Source organism: Chaetodon auriga, chromosome 18, assembly GCF_051107435.1.
Source record: "Chaetodon auriga isolate fChaAug3 chromosome 18, fChaAug3.hap1, whole genome shotgun sequence".
Taxonomy (NCBI): domain Eukaryota; kingdom Metazoa; phylum Chordata; class Actinopteri; order Chaetodontiformes; family Chaetodontidae; genus Chaetodon; species Chaetodon auriga.
Window position 1 is genome coordinate 20,178,066 of NC_135091.1, and position 20,265 is coordinate 20,198,330.

Genomic DNA, 20,265 nt, shown 5'->3' on the forward strand with positions numbered 1-20,265 from the left:
TTTGCTCGAGGTCTGCAAAGCATTGTGGACAGCCCTCCAGCCCCAGTTTTTGCCGTGTCCTTCAACCAGCCAGCGGGAAGCCATTGCAGCAGATTACTGGCGGCTGTGGAACTTCCCAAACTGCGTCGGAAGCCTCGATGGTAAACACGTTACCATAAAAGCACCGCCACATGCAGGAAGTGCACTACTTCAACTATAAAGGGACTCACTCAATTGTGTTGATGGCAACATGCGATGCCAGGTAAGAGAGCCACATAATTTAAAACTTGTTCGTTTGATCTGAGTCCATGTTGTACAGTAACCACACTAACAACATGCAATGATGAAAAATTTATGTTTTACCGTTTCACAATGGTGGACGTTGGAGGATATGGAAGAGAGAGTGATGGTGGTATTTTCAAAGAGAGCAAGTTCGAGCCAATGCTGCTTGACCATAAACTCAATCTGCCCCCAATAGCTACACTTCCAGGGACCGCAGTCCTGATCCCTCATGTCATTGTTGCTGATGCTGCCTTTCCCCTGCACTGCAACATGATGCGTCTCTTTCCAGGTATGTATCAATAAGTATGTGTTTGCACACACACACACACACACACACACACACACGTATTATATATAGTTATTATTGTATAATAATTTATTGCGCTTTCCTATACAGGAAAAGGCATGAGCATGGACAAGCAAGTGTACAACTACCGCCACTCCAGGGCCAGGCGGGTTATTGAAAACATGTTCGGGATCATGGCTGCGCGGTGGAGAATTCTTGGGAGACCGGTTGATTTCCGGCCTGAAAAAGCAGTGGATGTTGTCAAAGCCTGTGTGGTCCTACACAACTACCTCACCTACACTGATGAAGTGAGCACCCCAGACAGCAGATACATCCCACCGAACTTTGTGGACATTGACAGTTCTGGATCAGCGCAGCCTGGTGGGTGGAGAAAAGTAGTGGCCAATGACTCCAATCTCGTCGAATCTGTGGATCCGGCACAGATGTCCAGGGCCCGTTCCACCAGAGCTGCCTTGGCTGTGCGAAATGACCTGATGGCTTTCTTTCGGTCACCTCAAGGAACCGTGCCATGGCAAAATGAGATGGTGTGCTGAGGCACACTCAATCAGTGATGGTGGAATGATCCATAGTGTGTAAACTGTCTATGTTGTTGAAAATAAACATCAAAACTACTCTTTCACACCAAACTTGTGCTTTATTGTTCATGTAATTTGTAAAGTGCAAAAAGAAGCATAAACATAAATAAGTCACAGCAATCCTCAGTACAATATAAAAGGTAACAGTAAAGTGCACTCAAACCACACAAAACAAAACTATTTACAACTGAAAGTCCAGTGCTTTTTCCAAACTACTTTTTTCTGTCGTGGATCAAGCTGTACACTCTAAACATTAAATCTGGTCTCTCATCCTCTGGCACTCTGCGCAGAAGGTCGGCCACCGTTTGCCCGAACCTTGAGCACTCGTCCATCCCTTGCAGTATCTTCTTCTGCAGCTCCATCCTACGTTCCTCCAGGGTTGCCATCTGCCGCATAAACCAGTCCTCTTGTTGTTGGTCCCTCTTCCTTTTGGGCCGAGGGACGGGGGACTCGAGAGGAAGAGCAGGAACTGCAGGAGATGCAAGAGGAGCCGGAGATGCAAGAGGGCCGGAGATGCAGAAGTGGCAAGCAGTTCCGGTGTGAAGATCGTGGGGACAATGGCGCAGATGAGGACGAGGCCGTGTCGCTCTCAGATGAACAGGACGATGACGCCTGTTTTTAATGCAAGAGGGAAGGCTTTATTAGTCAATGTGTTGGATTATAACCAAAAGTAAGTCAAAAATATTAACATATACATGTGTTAAAGTGTCTTTTCAAGTGCTATTTGTGTGTGTGAATATGCAAATAGTCCGAACGTGTGCGGATTCAGCCGTATGTTTGAGAGCTAAGCTAAAGTTACATAGACTTTAGCCCGCTACAGCGTCTTTCCCAGTTACATAGAGCTAACCAATCGGTAAATCAATCATTATTTTATTGACGGCTATTTTAATACTTTCGGATTCTCATATGATAAGTGACTGAATGGTTGATAATCCTCGGTATAGACATACATTAAATCGTTTTGTGGTAGGGTAAAGTGAGACGGGTCCGATTGTTTATTAATGTGTTTGTTTGCGCCGACGTAATGTTGTTGTCTCAGATGAGTCTAGTCAACTTTATTTATACCCAAGGCTTTCGTGTCGGTCAGCTTAAACTATGTGTTGTGTCGGTGACATGACATGGAAACTGTTACTGTTATACCGTGTTTCCCCTGCCATTATATAATTATATATATTATATATTTTTTTGAGTGGTCTTAATCGCGTGATGTCAGCAAAACCCGCTAGGCTATATGATAAAACAATTTCGTGAAATGACTGTTTGTAGCCTACTATATCTATGGTATGTCATGGTATGCATATCCTACTATTTCTGATATATCAAAATCATATTTATATTTTTTGTTTTATTTTTTCTTGAATCATCAGTAGTAAATGAAGTAGACTAGTTACAGCTGTTTCCTGATCACAGCTGTTTTTCATGCCTTGTCCTTATCTGTAGAAATGACGAAGACTGGAAAACCAGATGCTTACTGGACAGGTGTGATGTCCCTGTATGCGCAGGGTAAGTATAAATTTTCAACAGGCCAGAGGCCGGGGTCCAGGAGATGGAGGGCGATAATAGAGCGGATTTCTGCTTGTCCTCTGACCCCCCCGCACGGTCAAGCTGTCCGCAAATATGACATATTTGGGAGCAGGATCCCCTGCAAGTGCGGATATCATGAGGTAAGCAATGACATTGAATCTGTGATGTGATGCACTATACTGGAGAATGGTTTCTGATCAGCTTTGCTTAATTTCTTTTCAGTGTTTAACTGTGTGAGTACATAGTTATGTGGATGCAGGGTATTGCCAGGCTTAAGGGAAATGTTACTGTAAAGATAAACCCAGTTTTGTTCTCCCCAGTCAGGAGAGAAGGCAGGGACATAAGCAGGCAGTTCAGGTCACCTGAGTGCCCCAAAGGCAAGTACAGCTACAAGTGAACAGGCCAGGACAAGTGCAGCACCTGGAGAATCTACAGGTGAAAAGGCCAGTACAGGTGCAGCAGCTGGAGGATCTACAGGTCAAAAGGCCAGTGCAGGTGTAGGTCAGAAAGCCCCGCCTCTGTGCAGGATGAGCGAGGGGAAGTCTATCACGTGCTCGCTGTGTAGTCGGGAGGTGGTGAGTGAAGATTACACGCAGCACCTGTCAGACTACCATGTCCAAGAACAATGTGAGCAGTGCGGAGCAAAGGCCTGGGAGGCTGTTGGATTGCTGCAACACATAGAGAGGGTTCATCTTTTGAGCTGTCCAGCAGACGTCTCGGATGTTCCTGCTCCTCCCACTGTGGCAGCCCAAGAGACAGCACCGGCACCACAGCAAACCAGTGACCCACCAGATGTCCCTGTCCCTCCCACAGCACAAGAGACGTCACCGGCACCACAGCAACAGCCACTCACTCTGCGGCCTCCTGAGGTGAACTGGGTGAGTTTTCTCCCGAAGCAGTTCACAAAAGTCCTCAAGCGAGCTGACCAGGAGTGGATTGCTCAAGTTCTTTATGAGAGTACAGGACAGCTGAGACAGAACCTGTCTCAGAACTGGTTTCATCCACCAAGCCCCACCAAATCCACCTCACCTCCCGATCCACTTATTTCCGGCAGCAGATGTTTCTGTGGGCTCCGATGCGGATCTGGGGCATCCCTCTAAAATGCACCCAGTGTAATATGAAGATGCACCACTCTGGCATTTATACAAAAATTAGAGAGGTCATTGACATTGACTCCAAATATTATTTAGTTGGTGGAGACTATCCCAGATGCAGTAAATGCATGATTCCTGTCTGCCCTTGGAGCATTGACATTTTAAAGCAGCTGGATCCCTCTCACCGTAACAAGTTTCCAGCTGTACTCACAACACACCTGGCACTGAAGATTTGTGGCAATGTTGCACCCGAGAACAGTAGGGAACAGCTCCAGTTATTTACAGCAAGCCTTGCAGGAGATACACAGTGAGGAGTGGGCAAGGCGGACAATTGACTACCTCACTGATTGGGAGGTCCACAAAAAGTCATGTGTCCTCACCCAATCTGGAGCTGTTTATGAACGGCCACCACCCTTCTGTCCCCTGCCCCTGGCCCAGTGGTTTGAGACTGTTCATGCCAATGAAATTCTCAGTCACCTGGATGAGCTGAGGTGGGTCATTAGGTGTCATTACTTCAACATTTGGCAGAATTTTGAAGCTTGACTCCACTAAGAAGGTAAATGTAAGCCTATGCAAACTTGATTTCATTCCTGTTCAGTAATATGCCTAATAATTTTTGAGATGTGTGTGTTAATTTTGTCTGTAGATCACAAAAAAACTTGCAGGTGGCATTGAGAACACAGCCACATGGATGACCAACGTTGGGAATGAATTAGGCCAAGTTCTCAACTCTGTCCTGACCACTGGTGAGGGGGCTGGCCTTGATGACCTCTGTCAAGGCATTGTCCAGAGGTACAGGGATGCTGGTGAGCCAGAGCCAGAAGCCATTTATGTGGACAGAGACTGCTGCAGTGAGACAGGTGTGTTGCCTTCAGTTTGTGTTGTGATGTTTCTTATGAATTTGCAACATTTGATAAACAGTTTCTGCAGGATACTAATGTAGTTTAAACAATTCCTCCATGGGCTAACTGGAAACAATCAGAACTGCTTTTATTTATGGTCAGTTGCTTATTTTTTACAGGGGTGAGCCCAGTTCTCACTTGGTTTCGCCCATGGACATCCACTGTGAAACTGGATGTGTTCCACTTCATGGGGCGTTTCACCAATGGCCTTACCACTGAGCACCATCTACTCTATGGCACGTTCTGTTCCAAGTTGTCAAGCTGCATCTTTGAATGGGACAAAGATGATATTGGACAACTTCAACAAGCCAAGAGGGCAGAGCTCTTGAAAAGCATCATGGTCACGTACCCACTCAAAGCCAGATTTTATCCAGCATCACCTCCAGTGAACTGGCCAAGCACTGCCGCAGGAGAACCCGAGGGGTTGAGGAGACTCGTGCCCTGATCCAGCAACTGCTGGACTCCATGTGGGAGGTCACTGACAAAACTGGTGTACCTCTCATAAACCATGAAAGCATGTCTCGTGTGTGGGAGGTACAGCAGAAGCACTTGCCCTGCATCCAAGATCCACCTGGTGTACAGCTGTATACAAAGACTGGATCAGGATTGAAAAAGGGAGATCACAAACTTGAAGTGCTGAGATGTGGCAGAGGGTCCTCCTCTCTGGAGAGCTTTCATCGGCACCAGTGTGGTTTCATCCCAGGCAAGTTGAAATGCTAAATATTTGAAACATTTTGTTAATGAATGCTGTGTATTGAGTTGTCATACCATTCTTTTTTGTTGTTGTCACCAATGCTTTTGTCTTGCCAGGGTGGAGATGTAATGCTCTGCACACACAAATGTACATGCTTGAGGGGGTATCCAGATGGAACATGAACAGGTCTCAGCAAGCTCTGAATATGAGTGGCACGTCACAAACAAATATCTATGATGTCTGTTTGATGTCAAGTGTCAACACCCTCAGTAACAGAGTCCATTCCCCCGGGGAAAACCTACCGGTAAGATTCTCAGGGCAAAAACAGAACAGATGCTGGACAATATTCTTTTAATGGCCAAACTGTCATTTCTTACATGATGGTTACACCTCTGTTCACTCACTCGTTCCACTTCAATTTTTTTTCTTTTTCCTGGTGACTTCTTATGTCAGGTGAGCGTATTGCAGTGGAGTATTTGCTGGCACAGTCAAACAGAGGAGATCTGCTGAGCGCACAGAGTGACATTGGTGCCATCCTGCTAGAGATGCTGAGTGAAGTTCAGGAGGATGAATGTCCTGATGTGACAATACCTCAGGCTACTGACATCCAGTCTTCCTTTCAGGTAATGATGTGATAGCACTTTGATCATCTATCAGAACATTTTTACTGTAAATCTAATTTGCAGAGGGTAGATGAGTGGTGTATGATTGACTCTTCAAATCAACAATTCCTTTGTGTAACATGGTCACAACAAAGTTTATTAACCTCATTGTATCCCTCTCACTGTTTACAAATAATTCTTTCAGGAATCTACAATTGAAAGTGGTGCGTCTCAGAGTCCTGTCAGCTCCCCATTTGAGGAGAGAGGGCCTATCACTTCAGCTCCGGTAAAGTGGCTAATGAATGACCATTGGAAATGCTCGTTCATTCACAGTTTCTCTTAAATTAGCTATAAGAATTGTTGTTGTTGTTTTCATTTCATGTGACAGGAAAGTCGGTGTGATCCTGAAGGAATTCCAGGATGGGAGGTAGTCGATGCCTTGGCAGGGTACCTTGTCAGCCTCAACCGCACGATAACAGCTCTGTACAACTCTGAAATAGCGGAGATACTGAGACTGTACTCCTGCCTGCATCCCATTGACAAGTCCCCAACCAAATACACTCTGAAGAGCAAGAAGAAGACCTTGCCAGGGCCGTGGAGAGCTTCTCGCAAACGCAGTGGCTCTGCTCCAGGCCAGCAAGCAGCTGAGAGGTATTAATAATATACTTGTAATATCTGTGTATGGGTGTGTTAGTACATGCATATGCATGTGTTTACAGTACACACACATAATGTGGATTATATCATCTTGTCTTTTCGCAGATTGTTCATGGTTCATGGCCAGGCTGCCCACAGACCTGATCACAACAGGATCTGTGAGTGTGTTGTACTCAGACTCTATAAAGAGTTCAGGGCAGCAAGAAACAGGCCAAAAGACAACAGAGGGAAAATGTTTGCAATCCCTCAGTCAATTGTCATGACTTACTGTCATATCAAACAGCTGATAGAGGATTGCAAAGAAATCTTGGACAACAGCAACCTCGTACTAGTGACCATTAACAACACCACAGTGTCCTCCTGGTGAGTTATTTTTTACAGCTTCATACATTCACTTAAATATGGAAACTTATGTATTTATAGGAAATAAATTCCAAACAAATAATTAGATTAGATTAGATTCAACTTTATTGTCATCATCAGAGTGCAACGCAGAGACAACAAAATGCAGCTTAGCATCTAACCAGAAGTGCAAATAGTCATAATATAAAAAATATTAATAAAATATAAATACATGCAAGTTGTGCAAGTGGCATGAAGTATAAACAGTATCAACAGTTGAGGTAGGTGCAGGTAGTGCAAGTAATTCTATGAAACCATAAAAACATGTGCAAAATGGTATGTAAACACGTGACATGTGTAACAGGTCATAAGTGGCAGTGCAGTAAGTGAACAGGTGAGGTATACAGTGTCTATAAAATACAAAATATTAAGTGAAATGTGCAGTATGTACAGTGTGCAGTATGGCATGGGCTGAGTTGTAATGTTCATCTTGTGAACATGAAAAACAATGTGCTCTTCTGATTTTCTTTCCTGTCTAGGCTGCAAGACCGGCAGAAGAGAACCGACCGTGACTCACTGCTTCAAGGGGTGCAGCTTCCTCAGCGGGTCCAATTGGCAGAAGAATCCCTCCTGGGCGCCCAGGACCTGCCATCTGAGCCTGTTCAGCATGGGCATACAGTAATGGAGTTCCAGGAACCTGAAAACCGTGAGGGTGAGGCAGTGGTTTGTCGACGTCGCTGTGCCAGAACACAGGTTTCAACTGGACACACAGACACTGGAGGAGAAATATTTAGTGCAAGATCTAACCAGGGAGATGATGCCAGGTCTGTGGAGGTTGCTCTCCCTGCTTTGTCTGACCTTGCCTATTGTGAGCAGGGTCAACACCCAGTGCCAGCATCTCACTCTCAGGGCTGGTCCCCATACCAGCTGCCACCAACGCCAGAGTCTCATGATCAGGGCTGGTTCCCTTACCTGCCACCATCAACTCCAGCGTCTCATTCTCAGGGCTGGTCCCCTTACCTGCCACCATGAGCTCCAGTGTCCGAACATCAGGACCGGTCTCCATACCAGCCGCCACCACCGCCAGAGTCTCCAAATCAGGGCTGGTCCTCAAACCTGCCGCCACCAGCTCAAGCGTCTCACTCGCAGCCCTGGACCTCTTACCTACCACCATCTGCTCCAGCGTCTCATTCTCAGGGCTGGTCCCCTTACCTGCCACCATCAGCTCCAGTGTCCGAACATCAGGGCCGGTCTTCATACCAGCCACCACCCCCGCCAGAGTCTCCAAATCAGGGCTGGTCCTCAAACCTGCCGCCACCAGCTCAAGCATCTCACTCGCAGGGCTGGGCCTCCTACCAGCCTCCACCAATGCCACCGTCTCACTCTCAGGGTGGCCTTCTTGACCAACCACCACCAGGTCCAACACCTCAACCTCAGGGCGGGCTTCCTAACCAGCCAGCCCCAGCAGAAATAACTTCTCACAATCGGTTCCGGGAATGGAGATTGCAAAAGGCAGCCCGAGAGGATCAGGAGCGAGAGAGGAGAGGTGAGCCACCAAAGAAGCGGCAAGTTAAAGAAAGCTACCGCTATTATTGTAAAACGTGTGGTAAGACAAAGAGCAAGCTTACTGGCCATACACAGCTGCAAGGTAAATGGCACTGTCCAGCATCTGGACAGACCATCGCAGAGTGGAAAAGCACATTGTAAAAATGTAGAAAATGTGTAAAAATGACTGTATTTGTTGGTAAACATACTTTTAGTTATTTCAATTGTTCGTGTTTGTTAGGTAAGGTAAGAGGTAAGAGTTTTGATATATACATTATTTTGATAGACAAAAAAGCAATAATTTACAAGTTGGCAAAATGCATGAATATGGTGTTTGACAGTACAGTATTTGATAATTAAAACAACAGAAAACATAACTCTTGTGGTATAAAAGCAACGCGTCCATCCTTTGGGTGGAAGATTCCAGGTGCAAATCCTGGCAAGAGTGTGCAACTTGTTGTTATTTAAAAATTCTTATAAAAAATAAATCCTTAATTTTTTGATAAATTTTTTGATGGTGTAACAGAATTGAAGCTATGTTCTCTCTTTTTTCCTCCTTTTCTGTTTCTCTGTCTCCCCTTTCTCCTTTTTCTCTCCCCCACCCCCCCATAGCAGTCCCTTTTGCCCCATTTTCGGCCGAGATCGGGCGTTGTCAGGCTGGTATGGCCGTAAGCCGCAAGCACTGATGCACACAAGCTTTTTATACATGTGCCCTGTGTATGTACACTCTGGGGTGTGAGGGCTTTCTCCTTTCACTTGTCTGGAAATGTTGAGGCCCCTTTGATTGTGCGGCCCAACAAATCCGACTTCTAAAGAAGGCAAGTCAATCAATGGACACACTTTTGGTGGTTGCACACACGGGCCTGACGGATTAAAGCTCCATGGGTCCCCTAAGCCTGGCCATTCCACTAAAGAAGGAACAGCACCCTCTACTGGTGAAAGAGGAGAAGAAAAGGCTCCCGAGATCGGACGAGATCGGGCATTGTTTTTTCTTTTTTTTTTTTTTTTATTGTTTACAACAGGTACCTTTTTTCTTATACATCTCGCTCAATGTTCATGTACTTGTACATCCATTTGCAAATAAGTCACCATCAGAAATAACCAAAATTACCGGATTGGAGAAATGAAAACATTGCACTGGATGAGTTAAGAAATAAACATCAATTAATCAAAAGTCTGTGGGGTGGTCTGCGAGCCTCAGGGCAAGCCCCAGACTGCACGTCACCACTAAGTCAAAACACAAGCCACAAGACAAAGTATAGGAAGCAAGTCTCACTTACAATACCCGCAATTCCTTCACACCAATTTTATTTTATTTTATTTTATTTTTATTTTTTATTTTTTTTCCCCCTCCCCCCCCCCCTTTTTCCCCCTCCCTCCCTTCATCCAATGTCTAAAGTCACACCATCATCCCCTCCAACCACAACAAAGGTGCTCCCCTTCACAAACCCTTCCTCAAACTCCTCCTTCCCCACTGTGCTGTGTACCAATCGTATATCTCTATTCAGAATATTCTTGAAAACAGACCATACATCAAGTTTCATCTTCTCAAAATGGGCCAGATTCCTCCTTAGCTTGACAGCAAATCTCGCATGGCTCAACATGTAGTTCAACAGCGACGTGTTACACCCTTTCTCTCTTCCAGACACTCCAAACAACCACAGCTCCTTCCACTCCATTCTCTCCGCATACTTACCATCCCAGCATCTGTTAATTAACTCTTTCAGCCTATCGAAGTACACCCTCAACTCACTACATTCAAAAAACTCATGCATACACGTTTCCACGTCCACACCGCACACATCACAGTACTTATCCACATTCACATCAAATCTGCTTATTATTAAGTTGTTGAACACCCTATTGTGGTGTAACAAAAAGTCAAAGTTCTCGCATTCGCTGCTGTTCCATCTCACTCTCAAATTCATCCACATCTCTTTAATATTCATACTCGGCACCACTCTCTTCCACACTCTCTCTGCAGCCGGTCTCCTCACCTCTTTCACACTCAGACACTTATACATTACTCTTGTTGTCACGCTCAACAGATTCACTCTTCTCTCTCCTTCTCCCACATACAATTCCATTTCTCCTCCGACGTTCTCATCAGGCTCGCTCTCAATCATTCTCACCCAGTCAGTTGGCATCCCCTCCTTTATTTTCCTTATCACTCCTTCTGCTGTACCCAACCACATTTCATCTCCCCTCTCTCTCGCCTCATCCACCACCACTTGTGCCCCCATGAATCCCGGTACATACTCGTAGACTAAATCCCTCACCTTCCTAATACCCGCTCTCCAGATGACCCTATTATATATCATGTTTCCTTCCACCGTGATTTTAGGATTTAAAAACACTGGTTGCTCCCACACTTGTCTCACATCCCTACATTCATACTGTACAAACTCTCACAAACTCTCCCCATGCGCCCAACACCTCCTTGTAGAACCCAGACACTCCATTCAACATGCCTTTTTTCAATTCCATAAACAATCCGCTCTGTCCACATCCACCACATCTATCTATAGCTTCCCTTAAAAAGAGCTTCCATACGTGGTCCTGACCATTCTCAATATATCGTACCATCATTTTCACCCTTAGCGCCTTCTTTTTCCTCTCTAAATTAATCAGCTTCAACCCACCATCCTCGTGCTCATTCTCTAAAACTTCTTTCGCTATTCTTACCCCTTTCCCTCCCCACAGAAACTCGTTTACTATTTCATTCACCTCCATGTACACTCTCTCAGGCACTTCCAGCACGGTCATTACATACACCAGCTTGCTCATGATTAGCGCGTTCACAACCACGACCTTCCCCCTCAGCGTTAGTTTCCTCTGTTTCCAATGCCCTAATGTTTTCTTAATGTTGTTTATTGTTCCCTCATACTGCGCGTCTCTCCCTGCTCTATCCTCAATCCCTAAATTCACCCCTAATATTCTGAAATAGTCCTTCCTTTCCCTCAAACTTATATCTACCGTCCCTACTCTATCTATTCCGACATACATGATTTCTGATTTTTCTCTGTTCACCCGTGCCCCTGATGCCCTACCATACAAGTCTAAGCTACTGAAAACCTCAACCACACTGTCTCTGTCCCTAACTGTCACTGTCGTGTCATCTGCATATTGATATAATAAGCTCACCCTCCCTCCTGGTAACTCTATGCCCCTGATTTTGCTATTGTGCTCTAGTAGTACTGCTAACGGCTCTGCTGACAGTGCGTACAGCATGGCCGAGAGCGGACACCCTTGCCTAACCGATCTTTCCAATCTAAAAGTGCCCGTGATTATCCCATTTACCTTCACACAACTAACCGCCCGATCATACAACCTTTTGATCCACCCTATCTATCTGTGTCCAAAGCCTACCTTTTCTAAAACCCTAAATAAGTAGCTGTGCTCCACCCTGTCAAATGCTTTATTCAAATCAATACTTAAAACAATCCCACCTTTGCCGTTCTTCATATGATCTATTGTGTCCCTGATGCTACTTATTGTGTCAGCTATGTCTCTACCTGGTATGCTGTAAGCTTGTGTATGACCCATCACCGTCCCTATAACCTTCTTTACTCTATTAGCTAACACCCGTGCTAGTATTTTATAATCGCTATTTAACATACTGAGTGGCCTGTAATTCTCTAATCTGTCCCAACATCCCTTCTTATGAATGATGCTGATTAACCCTGTCGCCATGGTAACCGGCATCTCATCCCTTTCCTCTATCCATCTAAATAACCTGTCTAGCACTGCCACCAATTCCTCCCTGAACTCTACATAAAATTCCCCAATTATCCCATCTGTCCCTGGACTCTTATTTCTGCCCAACCCTGCTATTGCTAACTCTATTTCCCTCGTTCCAATCTCTCCCTCGCACATTTCCCTATCCTCATCATTTACCCTAACTCCTATTCTGTCCAACACCTGTCTCGTGCTCTCTTCATCCCCCTCCTCTTTCCTGAACAGTTCCCTATAAAACTCTTCTACTCTCTCAGCTATCCCTACAAAGTCTGTGATCTTTTCCTTGTTGCTTCCCTCCACCCACTCTAGATATGTTTTTTTCTGCCTCGTTCTTTTCAGCCCTAGGAAATACCCTGTACACTTCTCTCCCTCAATCGCATATTTCGCCCTGCTTCTGACTATCGCTCCCATGCATCTCTTCTGCTCTATCTCCCTGAGCTCATTCCTTATCCTGATGTACTTCCCTACATCATATGCTGTCTCCCTGTCTGCTTTCCCTGCCTCCCTGACTATCTCTTCTTTCAGCTTTCTTTCCCTCTCTTTCTCTCTCCTGTTCCTGCCTCGACTGTAACTTATGCTCATACTCTTTATTTCCGCTTTCACGCTCTCCCACCATTTCCCAACATCCTCTCCATATGTACTCTCATTCTTTCTCCTCAATATACATTCCCTCACTTTCACTCTGTACTTTTCATCCTTTAGCATAGCAGCATTCATACACCACACACCTCCCCCCCTCCCCTCCCACCCTTTCCCTAATTTAAAGCCTAACATCACGTGATCACCAAGTGCAGTTTCCCTATACTCTATCCTACCTACCCTATCCACTATGCCCTCGGTGCTCAATACTAGATCTATTCTACTTTGTTTCAACACTCCTCTCACCACTTGTCTCCTTGTGAATTTCCTCCCCTCCGGGTGCCTCGCTCTCCATACATCAATCATACCATTCATTCTCAGCATCTCTTTCAGCGCAGCTCTCGACGAATCACTCCTGTAACATGCATTCGTTGACACATCCAACCTGCCACACCACACATTGAAATCACCCACAATCACATAGTTCTCTCCACACATTCCTCCCAGTCTCTCAAAAAACATTCTCCTCTCCCTCTCCACATTCGGTGCATACACATTCAATAACTTGTACTCTGTCCCCATATGCTCAAAAGTAATCCCTATCACTTGTCCATCACCATCATCCTCACACTTTCTCACATTCTCTATCACTCCCCTCTTGACTAATTTAGCCAATCCTCTCGAGTTATCTCCCCCATTACTCGCAAACATCTCCCCCATCCATTCCTTCTCCACTCCATGCATGCATGCCTTATCCCAGTGAGTCTCCTGTAAACATACAATGTCGGCCTGACACGCTAGGAGGATTTGCTGTCTTCTATTGCTGTCTCTGAGCCCATTTGTATTGAAGGAAATGATGGTTGTCATGATGAAAAAAAAAATTAAGACAGAGACGAACATCAGCCTTCATCCTGCACTTTTCTCAGCTTCCCCTCTCTCACCTCTTTCCTCCCAGATGGCTTCTTCCTCGCAGCCAAAACATCATCCAGACCCCCCCCCCCCCCCCCCCCCACTGTCTGTTGTGTCAGTCGCCGTAGTTTTTCCCCCCTCCCCCCCCCGTCCCGCCACAGCAGCCCCCATCGATGTCGCGCTTACCCCTACTCCTGGAGACTCACCTCTCTGTCCTCCTTTTTTCCTCCCTCTTTTAACTCCCTTCGCCCACGTCCCTGAGGTGTCCTCACTCTGGTGTTCTGTTACGGCTGGTGGCTCGTCTTCTTCCTCCTCTACATCTTCCTCCATTTGTTCCTCTCCTCCGACACCAGCCGCGCTGCTTGCTCCCTCTCCGTTCTCCTCGTCTCCGCTCGTCACCTCTCCATCCTCTCCAGCTTCTCCTCCCTGCTGCTTCTCCTCTGCTCCGTCAGGCACAATGTAGCTCTCTCCATCTCCTCCTCTCTCTCCGTGCTCCTCTCTTTGTCCGCACTCCCTCGCGTAGTGCCCCTGCATGTGGCACTTGTGACATAGGAAATCTGGGCAGTCTCTCAGGATATGCCCCGGTCTAATGCAGAGTCTGCACAGCTTCACATGTCTGTCATGGATGACTCTGAAGTACTCCGCGCCTCCCGCTGTGTCAAATTTTGCGGAGTATGGCAGGGAAGTCACAGTCTCTGTGAATTTAACTTTCGTATAGCGGGTCCCGTCAGCGATGTCGGTACCCGGCCAGTATTTTCTCTTGATGGGGGTGACGGCTTTGACTCCCCACCCGGCGAGTTTGGCGAGGATCTCCTCGTCTGTCACATAAACCGGCAATTTAAGAAATGAAACAACCATTTCGTTGCAGTTTATTTCTTGAGCCATGACTTGGTTTCCTTTTATTTTAAAACCGTCCAGCATCTTTTCTTTGGCTGCAGCTGAGCCCATCGTGATTTCATATTTGTCATTCAGTTTCATCCTACAGCCTACCACACTTCCACATACCAATTTGACAGCCTTCAGTAGCTCCATAACGGTCACCTCTTCCTCTCCAACAATTTCCACTTCAAGCGTCAGCTCCTTGTCAAACTTCTTGTCCGATCGTCCAGTTTCCATACTCGTTGTCATTGTCAGTCCGTTGTCATGCGCCATGAGTCAATCCGTGGAGAAAACACGGCGATGAACTCCCCCAAAACAGCAACGTGCTGTTCAGGAGAAGGATAATTCTCGTTCGCTCCGCAAAAAAAAAGCAAAAAGCACTCTACAAGGGTGAATGGTTTCTCAGTCGTTCAGCGTGTTCAAGCCAGGCGAACTGAAAAACTGCGCGTACCGCACCAAACAATTCACTCAGGAAGTGGGCGTTGTCAGGCTGGTATGGCCGTAAGCCGCAAGCACTGATTCACACAAGCTTTTTACACATGTGCCCTGTGTATGTACACTCTGAGGCAGGGCCGTGCAGAGACCTTTGGAAGGGCAGGTGCTCAAAGTTAAAAAGGGGCACATTGAGCACAGATTTGAAACACGGTACAGAAGTATACCTTGCAATATAAACCGTTGAATTTTAGCGACCCTTATTCATAAAGAAGGGAACACAGAATCACAACATACCATATCATTGAAATATTCATTTATTTTTTAGAGGCCACAACTGCAAAGCAAAATATGTGTCTTTTTACCTCATGGGTACAACATTGGACACCTTTAGTTGAGGGGATTGGTGAGGACTCCTCACCAATCCCCTCAACTAAACTCCTCACTGAGGAGGTTACTGCTGCTGATATTGCTGGAGGTGGGCTGTACTGATCCGGAGTGTAGACACTAGAAAAAACATGGGGGAGATATAGCTGATTATATAAGTGTTAGTGTCATGGAAAGATGCAAAGATAATAAACATTGAAAATGGCTCACTGGGACTGACCTGCCATACTGCTGGTAGTTTGGAGGTGACTACTCATAGAGAGAGGCCTCAGCCAAGGCTAACAGTCAGTCAGTAGGTCAGTATCTCTCTTTCTCTGCATGTCTGTCTGTCTGTCAGTATTTCTCTCTCTCTCTCTCTCCATGTCTCTCTGTCAGTGTCAGTGTCTCTCTCTCTCTGCATTTCTGTCTAGTCTGTCTCTCTGTCAGTGTCAGTATCTCTCTCTCTTTCTCTCTGTCTGTGCCTGTATCTCTGTCTGTCTGTTTGTCAGTGTCTGTCTGGTCTTTTGTTGCAGTTATAACAGCAACTTCCGGTTGCCCATGCTCTTGAAAATATCATTGACTTCACTGAGGTTTACTGGGATGTCTTTTTCAATTGCCAGTAGAAGCAGCTCCGACAACCTCTCTTCTGTGCAAAGGGTGCGAAGTTTTGTTTTCACCAGCTTCAGTTTTGAGAAGGAACGTTCAACAGTTGCTGTAGATACCGGAAGGGTGCCATATGTCTTCAGCAGCTCAGTCAAGTCGGGGAAAACCAGATGTGCACTGTTTTCTTTGACCACAGAGAGGATAGATGCCACACTGATGGGTGAGGGGCATGAGTATGACGCATGGAAGACCTTAAGTTCTGTCTGCAATTTGTCTTCTTCTTCAATGTTGTAAAACTGGCAGAGTTTCTTCACAGCTTGCAGCGCCTCTGTTGGAATTTTTGCTGTTTTCCAGTTCTCTTGGACTGTCAGGCAGTAGATGGCATTCAGGATTTCCCATGTGGAGTTATCTTCTCCCTTAAACCGTCTCTGAAGCTCCTGTGTCATTGTGTCCAGAAAAGTGTAGTACACCTTAACACGTTAGTAGTCTTGCAAAGTGGGGAAAGTGTGGTCAGCAGTAGCTGAGGTGGCACTGACTTTAAACTTTGCTGGCATTTTTCTCTTCCTTGCTTGACCAGGAATCTCAGCTGGGGGATCCAGGCCTACTGATGCAGCCTTCTCTGTAGCCTCTCTATACATGCTGTTAAACTCCTCCTCTGTTCTGCTCTGGGTCAGCCTTTGAAAAACTCCATCCACAACTCTGTATGCTGCAGCCAGGTCTATATCTTTCTGTTGCAAAGCATCAGAGGCCACTGCAGTCACCTGAAAGATGGGACAGGTGATCTTCAGACACAGAAAGAATTCAGAGTTGATGCTCCTCAAGAGAATCATCGCATCACCTGCAGAGGAGTCTGGCGGGTCTTGCTCTGTAATTTCTTCAAGAAACTGCATCACAGCTGGGAGGACCTTTCTTAAAGTGCAAAGAGCAGTTTCTCTGCAAGCCCACCGCGTGTCTGACAGCTTCTGCAGCTCCAGTGGTCGCCGATCCGGGTACATCTTCTTTTGCATTTCAATAAATGCAGAGTGTCTTTTGGAGGAGTTGGCAACAAAAGAATAAAGTTTTTCAACTAAGTTGAAGAAGCTGACAAAACAGATGTTTGACTTTGAACTTTCAACCAACACCAGATTAAGGCAATGTGCCTGACAGTGTACATACAAGGCCATTGGATTTCTTTTGAGAATTCTTGACTGAAGTCCATTGAAGCGTCCGCTCATGTTTGCAGCACCGTCATACCCTTGACCTCGGATGTTTTCCAACTGCAGATCATTTTCTTGCAGTAGAGCTATCACAACCTTTTCAAGAGCATCTCCACTTGTGGTTTGAACGTTACACACTTGAATAAAGCGCTCCTTGATCTGCATGTTATGCACATACCTGATAACGAAGGAAACCTGTTCGGTTTTTGCAGTGTCGGTGGTTTCATCCATTAGAATTGAGAAGGTTTGGCTCTCCTTGATTTCTTTTTGTATTTCTTTTTTGACTGATATGGCCAAAGCTTTTATCATATCATTTTGACTTCTGTTGGAGAGAAGTGAGACAAGTGGTCTTTTACCTGGTCCCTGCTTCTCTTTTATGGCGTCCAGGTGTAATTTAATTACACTGTCATACTGGCTAAACAGCTCCACCAACTCTAGAAAATTTCCACGATTTTGGCTTGTAATGGTCTCATCGTCTCCTCTAAAAGGCAGACCCTGCCTTGCCAGGTATAGAGTGATGCCTCCAGGGATTTTTTTTAAAGCTGTTCCACCTCACCATACTACACATGTGAGATTCAGAGGCACTGTGTTCTTTAATTTTTTCCAGAGCCTTTCTCCACTGATTAAGTCCCTCCGATTTCCACAATTTGCGGCCTGTGTATTTTTCTTCTCTTAAAAAAAAACGGCAGCTAAAACAAAACATGGCGTCAAGACTTGGGGAATACTCTAGCCATGTGTTGTTTTCATACCATTTCTTTTGAAATGACCGGCCCTCTGCATTTTTTGGAAAAGAAAGGAGCACTGGTTGACATGGTCCAGTGTTATTACAAAACCGAATGAAGGCCTCATCACATTTGATTTTGTATTTTTGGACATGGGCAGGATCATTTGGGTGGGCGAGTCCAAGTAGGGGTGAGAACCCTCCAATTGCAGTCTCCTCCTGACTTGATGCTCCCTCTACCTCAACATTCTGTGTGGGCTCCTCAATCACTTGTGATGCCTTTCCCCCAGTTTCCTCCTGGCTCTCTCTTTGCAGGAAACTCTCCTTTCTCTGAGGGTCAGTGTCTTCTCCCTCCATCTCCTCCTCTTTCTCTTTTTCTATCTCCTCTTTCTCTCCCTCCATATCCTCTTTCTCTTCTTCCATCTCCTCCTCTTTCTCTCCTCCCATCTCCTCCTCTTTCTCTCCCTCCATCTCCTCCTCTTTCTCTTTTTCTATCTCCTCTTTCTCTCCCTCCATATCCTCTTTCTCTTCTTCCATCTCCTCCTCTTTCTCTCCTCCCATCTCCTCCTCTTTCTCTCCTTCCAGCTCCTCCTCTTTCTCTCCTTCCATCTCCTCTGACCTATCATCACTCATTCCCTGTCCATCTGGAAACAAGGCACAATTTGCTCTTGGATTTATCCAATTAACACGACCTCTTACACCTTATCATTAATAATATCAATCAATAATCATTAAATAATACGCCATATAAAATGATAGATAATGTAACAGAACACCAACATTCAAATTGTGTTTGTTACTTTTGTTTTCTCTACCAAAATACCTCTGCAATGTAAGTAGCTGCTATATGTGTTCTTCTTACCTGTTGTGTTCTTTTTCATCCAGCTGGTAAGTGATCCACTGCCTTTGGCAGCCTCACGCAGCTCTTTTTGCTTTTGCTTAAACCTCCTGTCCTTACGAGGCATCTCTGCAGAATGAAATATGATTGTTAAACTTCAATCTGATGCCATAAAACACACACACACACACAGAGTGACATTTCAAACCTTTTAAAAAATTGTACTGTAGCCATGAATTTAATCCATCCATAACCTGACCTATATTATTCTTATTGATACCACTAATAAAGTTTAAAAAAAATAATGAAATGATATGGAAATCATGTATTTAAATATCGGTGCTTTTAATTAATTTGACTATCAACTTTGCCCAATACAGACTTTAAAAGTTATATAATTCTTATGCATTACACTTATATTTGTAGGATATATTTCTCATAGGCCTAACGCATAATTTCTTCATGCCTTGCATCACTTTTGAGTAAGCCTGTCAAAAAAGTAGTCTCTCTCTCTCTCTCTCTCTCTCTCTCTCTCTCTCACTCACACACACACACACACACACACACACACACACACGCAAACAGAGAGAGAGAGAGTCGCGGTGGAGACATATGCCATGCATGGAAAAAAAAAATATAGGCTAACCTTAGCCACATGCCTCATTGCTTCTAGACACAGGGAGAAAACTGCTTGACTGTCAAAAAATACATGATGTGTCTCTATGTGTTTTCCCCATAGCAAGAGTAGCCTACTGGTAAAGAAACAACAACAAAAGCCCGTCCTGACCGACTTTATCCCCACAGCACGCACGCTGTGGTTAGCTAGCCTAACTTGTGAGAGGCAGATGCGGTATGGAGATTTGGACGACAAAGGATGCTCATTGCTCATTTCACTTCATCAAATCAAGATGACACTGTGTGCACAAAAAAATAACGTTGCAGATACTACTTACCGGGTCAGTTTTTCCACTCTCTCGGCCGTCTGGGGTCTTCGGATTGACAACTCGTTGCCAGCTGGGCATGTCCGAGCGCGTCAGGGCAGTGAGCGCATAATGAGGGTACGTTATGGACGTCATGTGACCGACTGATCTTTATTATTATTATTTCTTTTTATTAATATTATTATTTTATTATATTTTCGGAAACACAACCTGACTTTTCTACGCTCATAGCCGTAAAAAAAAAAAAAAAACCACTCACTCTGACAAAAGGGCACTTTGGGTGCCAAGGGGCAAAGGGGCAGGTGCTCAAGCACCCTCCGCCCCCCCCCCCCCCCCCTGCACGTGCCTGCTCTGGGGTGTGAGGGCTTTCTCATTTCACTTGTCTGGAAATGTTGAGGCCGCTTTGATTGTGCGGCCCAACAAATCCGACTTCTAAAGAAGGCAAGTCAATCAATGGACACACTTTTGGTGGTTGCACACACGGGCCTGACGGACTAAAGCTCCATGGGTCCCCTAAGCCTGGCCATTCCACTAAAGAAGGAACAGCACCCTCTACTGGT

The 20,265-nt window shown here is 45.4% G+C and overlaps 1 protein-coding gene across 2 annotated transcripts in view; it reads right to left on the minus strand.

Annotated features, from left to right (window-relative positions):
- LOC143336370 (uncharacterized) overlaps positions 1 to 20,265 on the minus strand; it is a 48,411-nt gene that overhangs the window by 23,327 nt on the left and 4,819 nt on the right. The window contains exons 2-4 of one of the 2 annotated variants that reach the window (XM_076756505.1): positions 18,789 to 18,893; positions 13,936 to 15,547; positions 1,186 to 1,755 (exon numbers count right to left, since the gene is read on the minus strand). In XM_076756505.1, the coding sequence (XP_076612620.1) occupies positions 1,733 to 1,755; positions 13,936 to 14,881 (969 nt within the window). In that variant the 5' untranslated portion in view covers positions 14,882 to 15,547; positions 18,789 to 18,893 and the 3' untranslated portion in view covers positions 1,186 to 1,732. Of the gene's footprint in view, positions 1 to 1,185; positions 1,756 to 13,935; positions 15,548 to 18,788; positions 18,894 to 20,265 lie in introns of those variants that run through there. The other variant, XM_076756504.1, reaches the window with a different exon arrangement.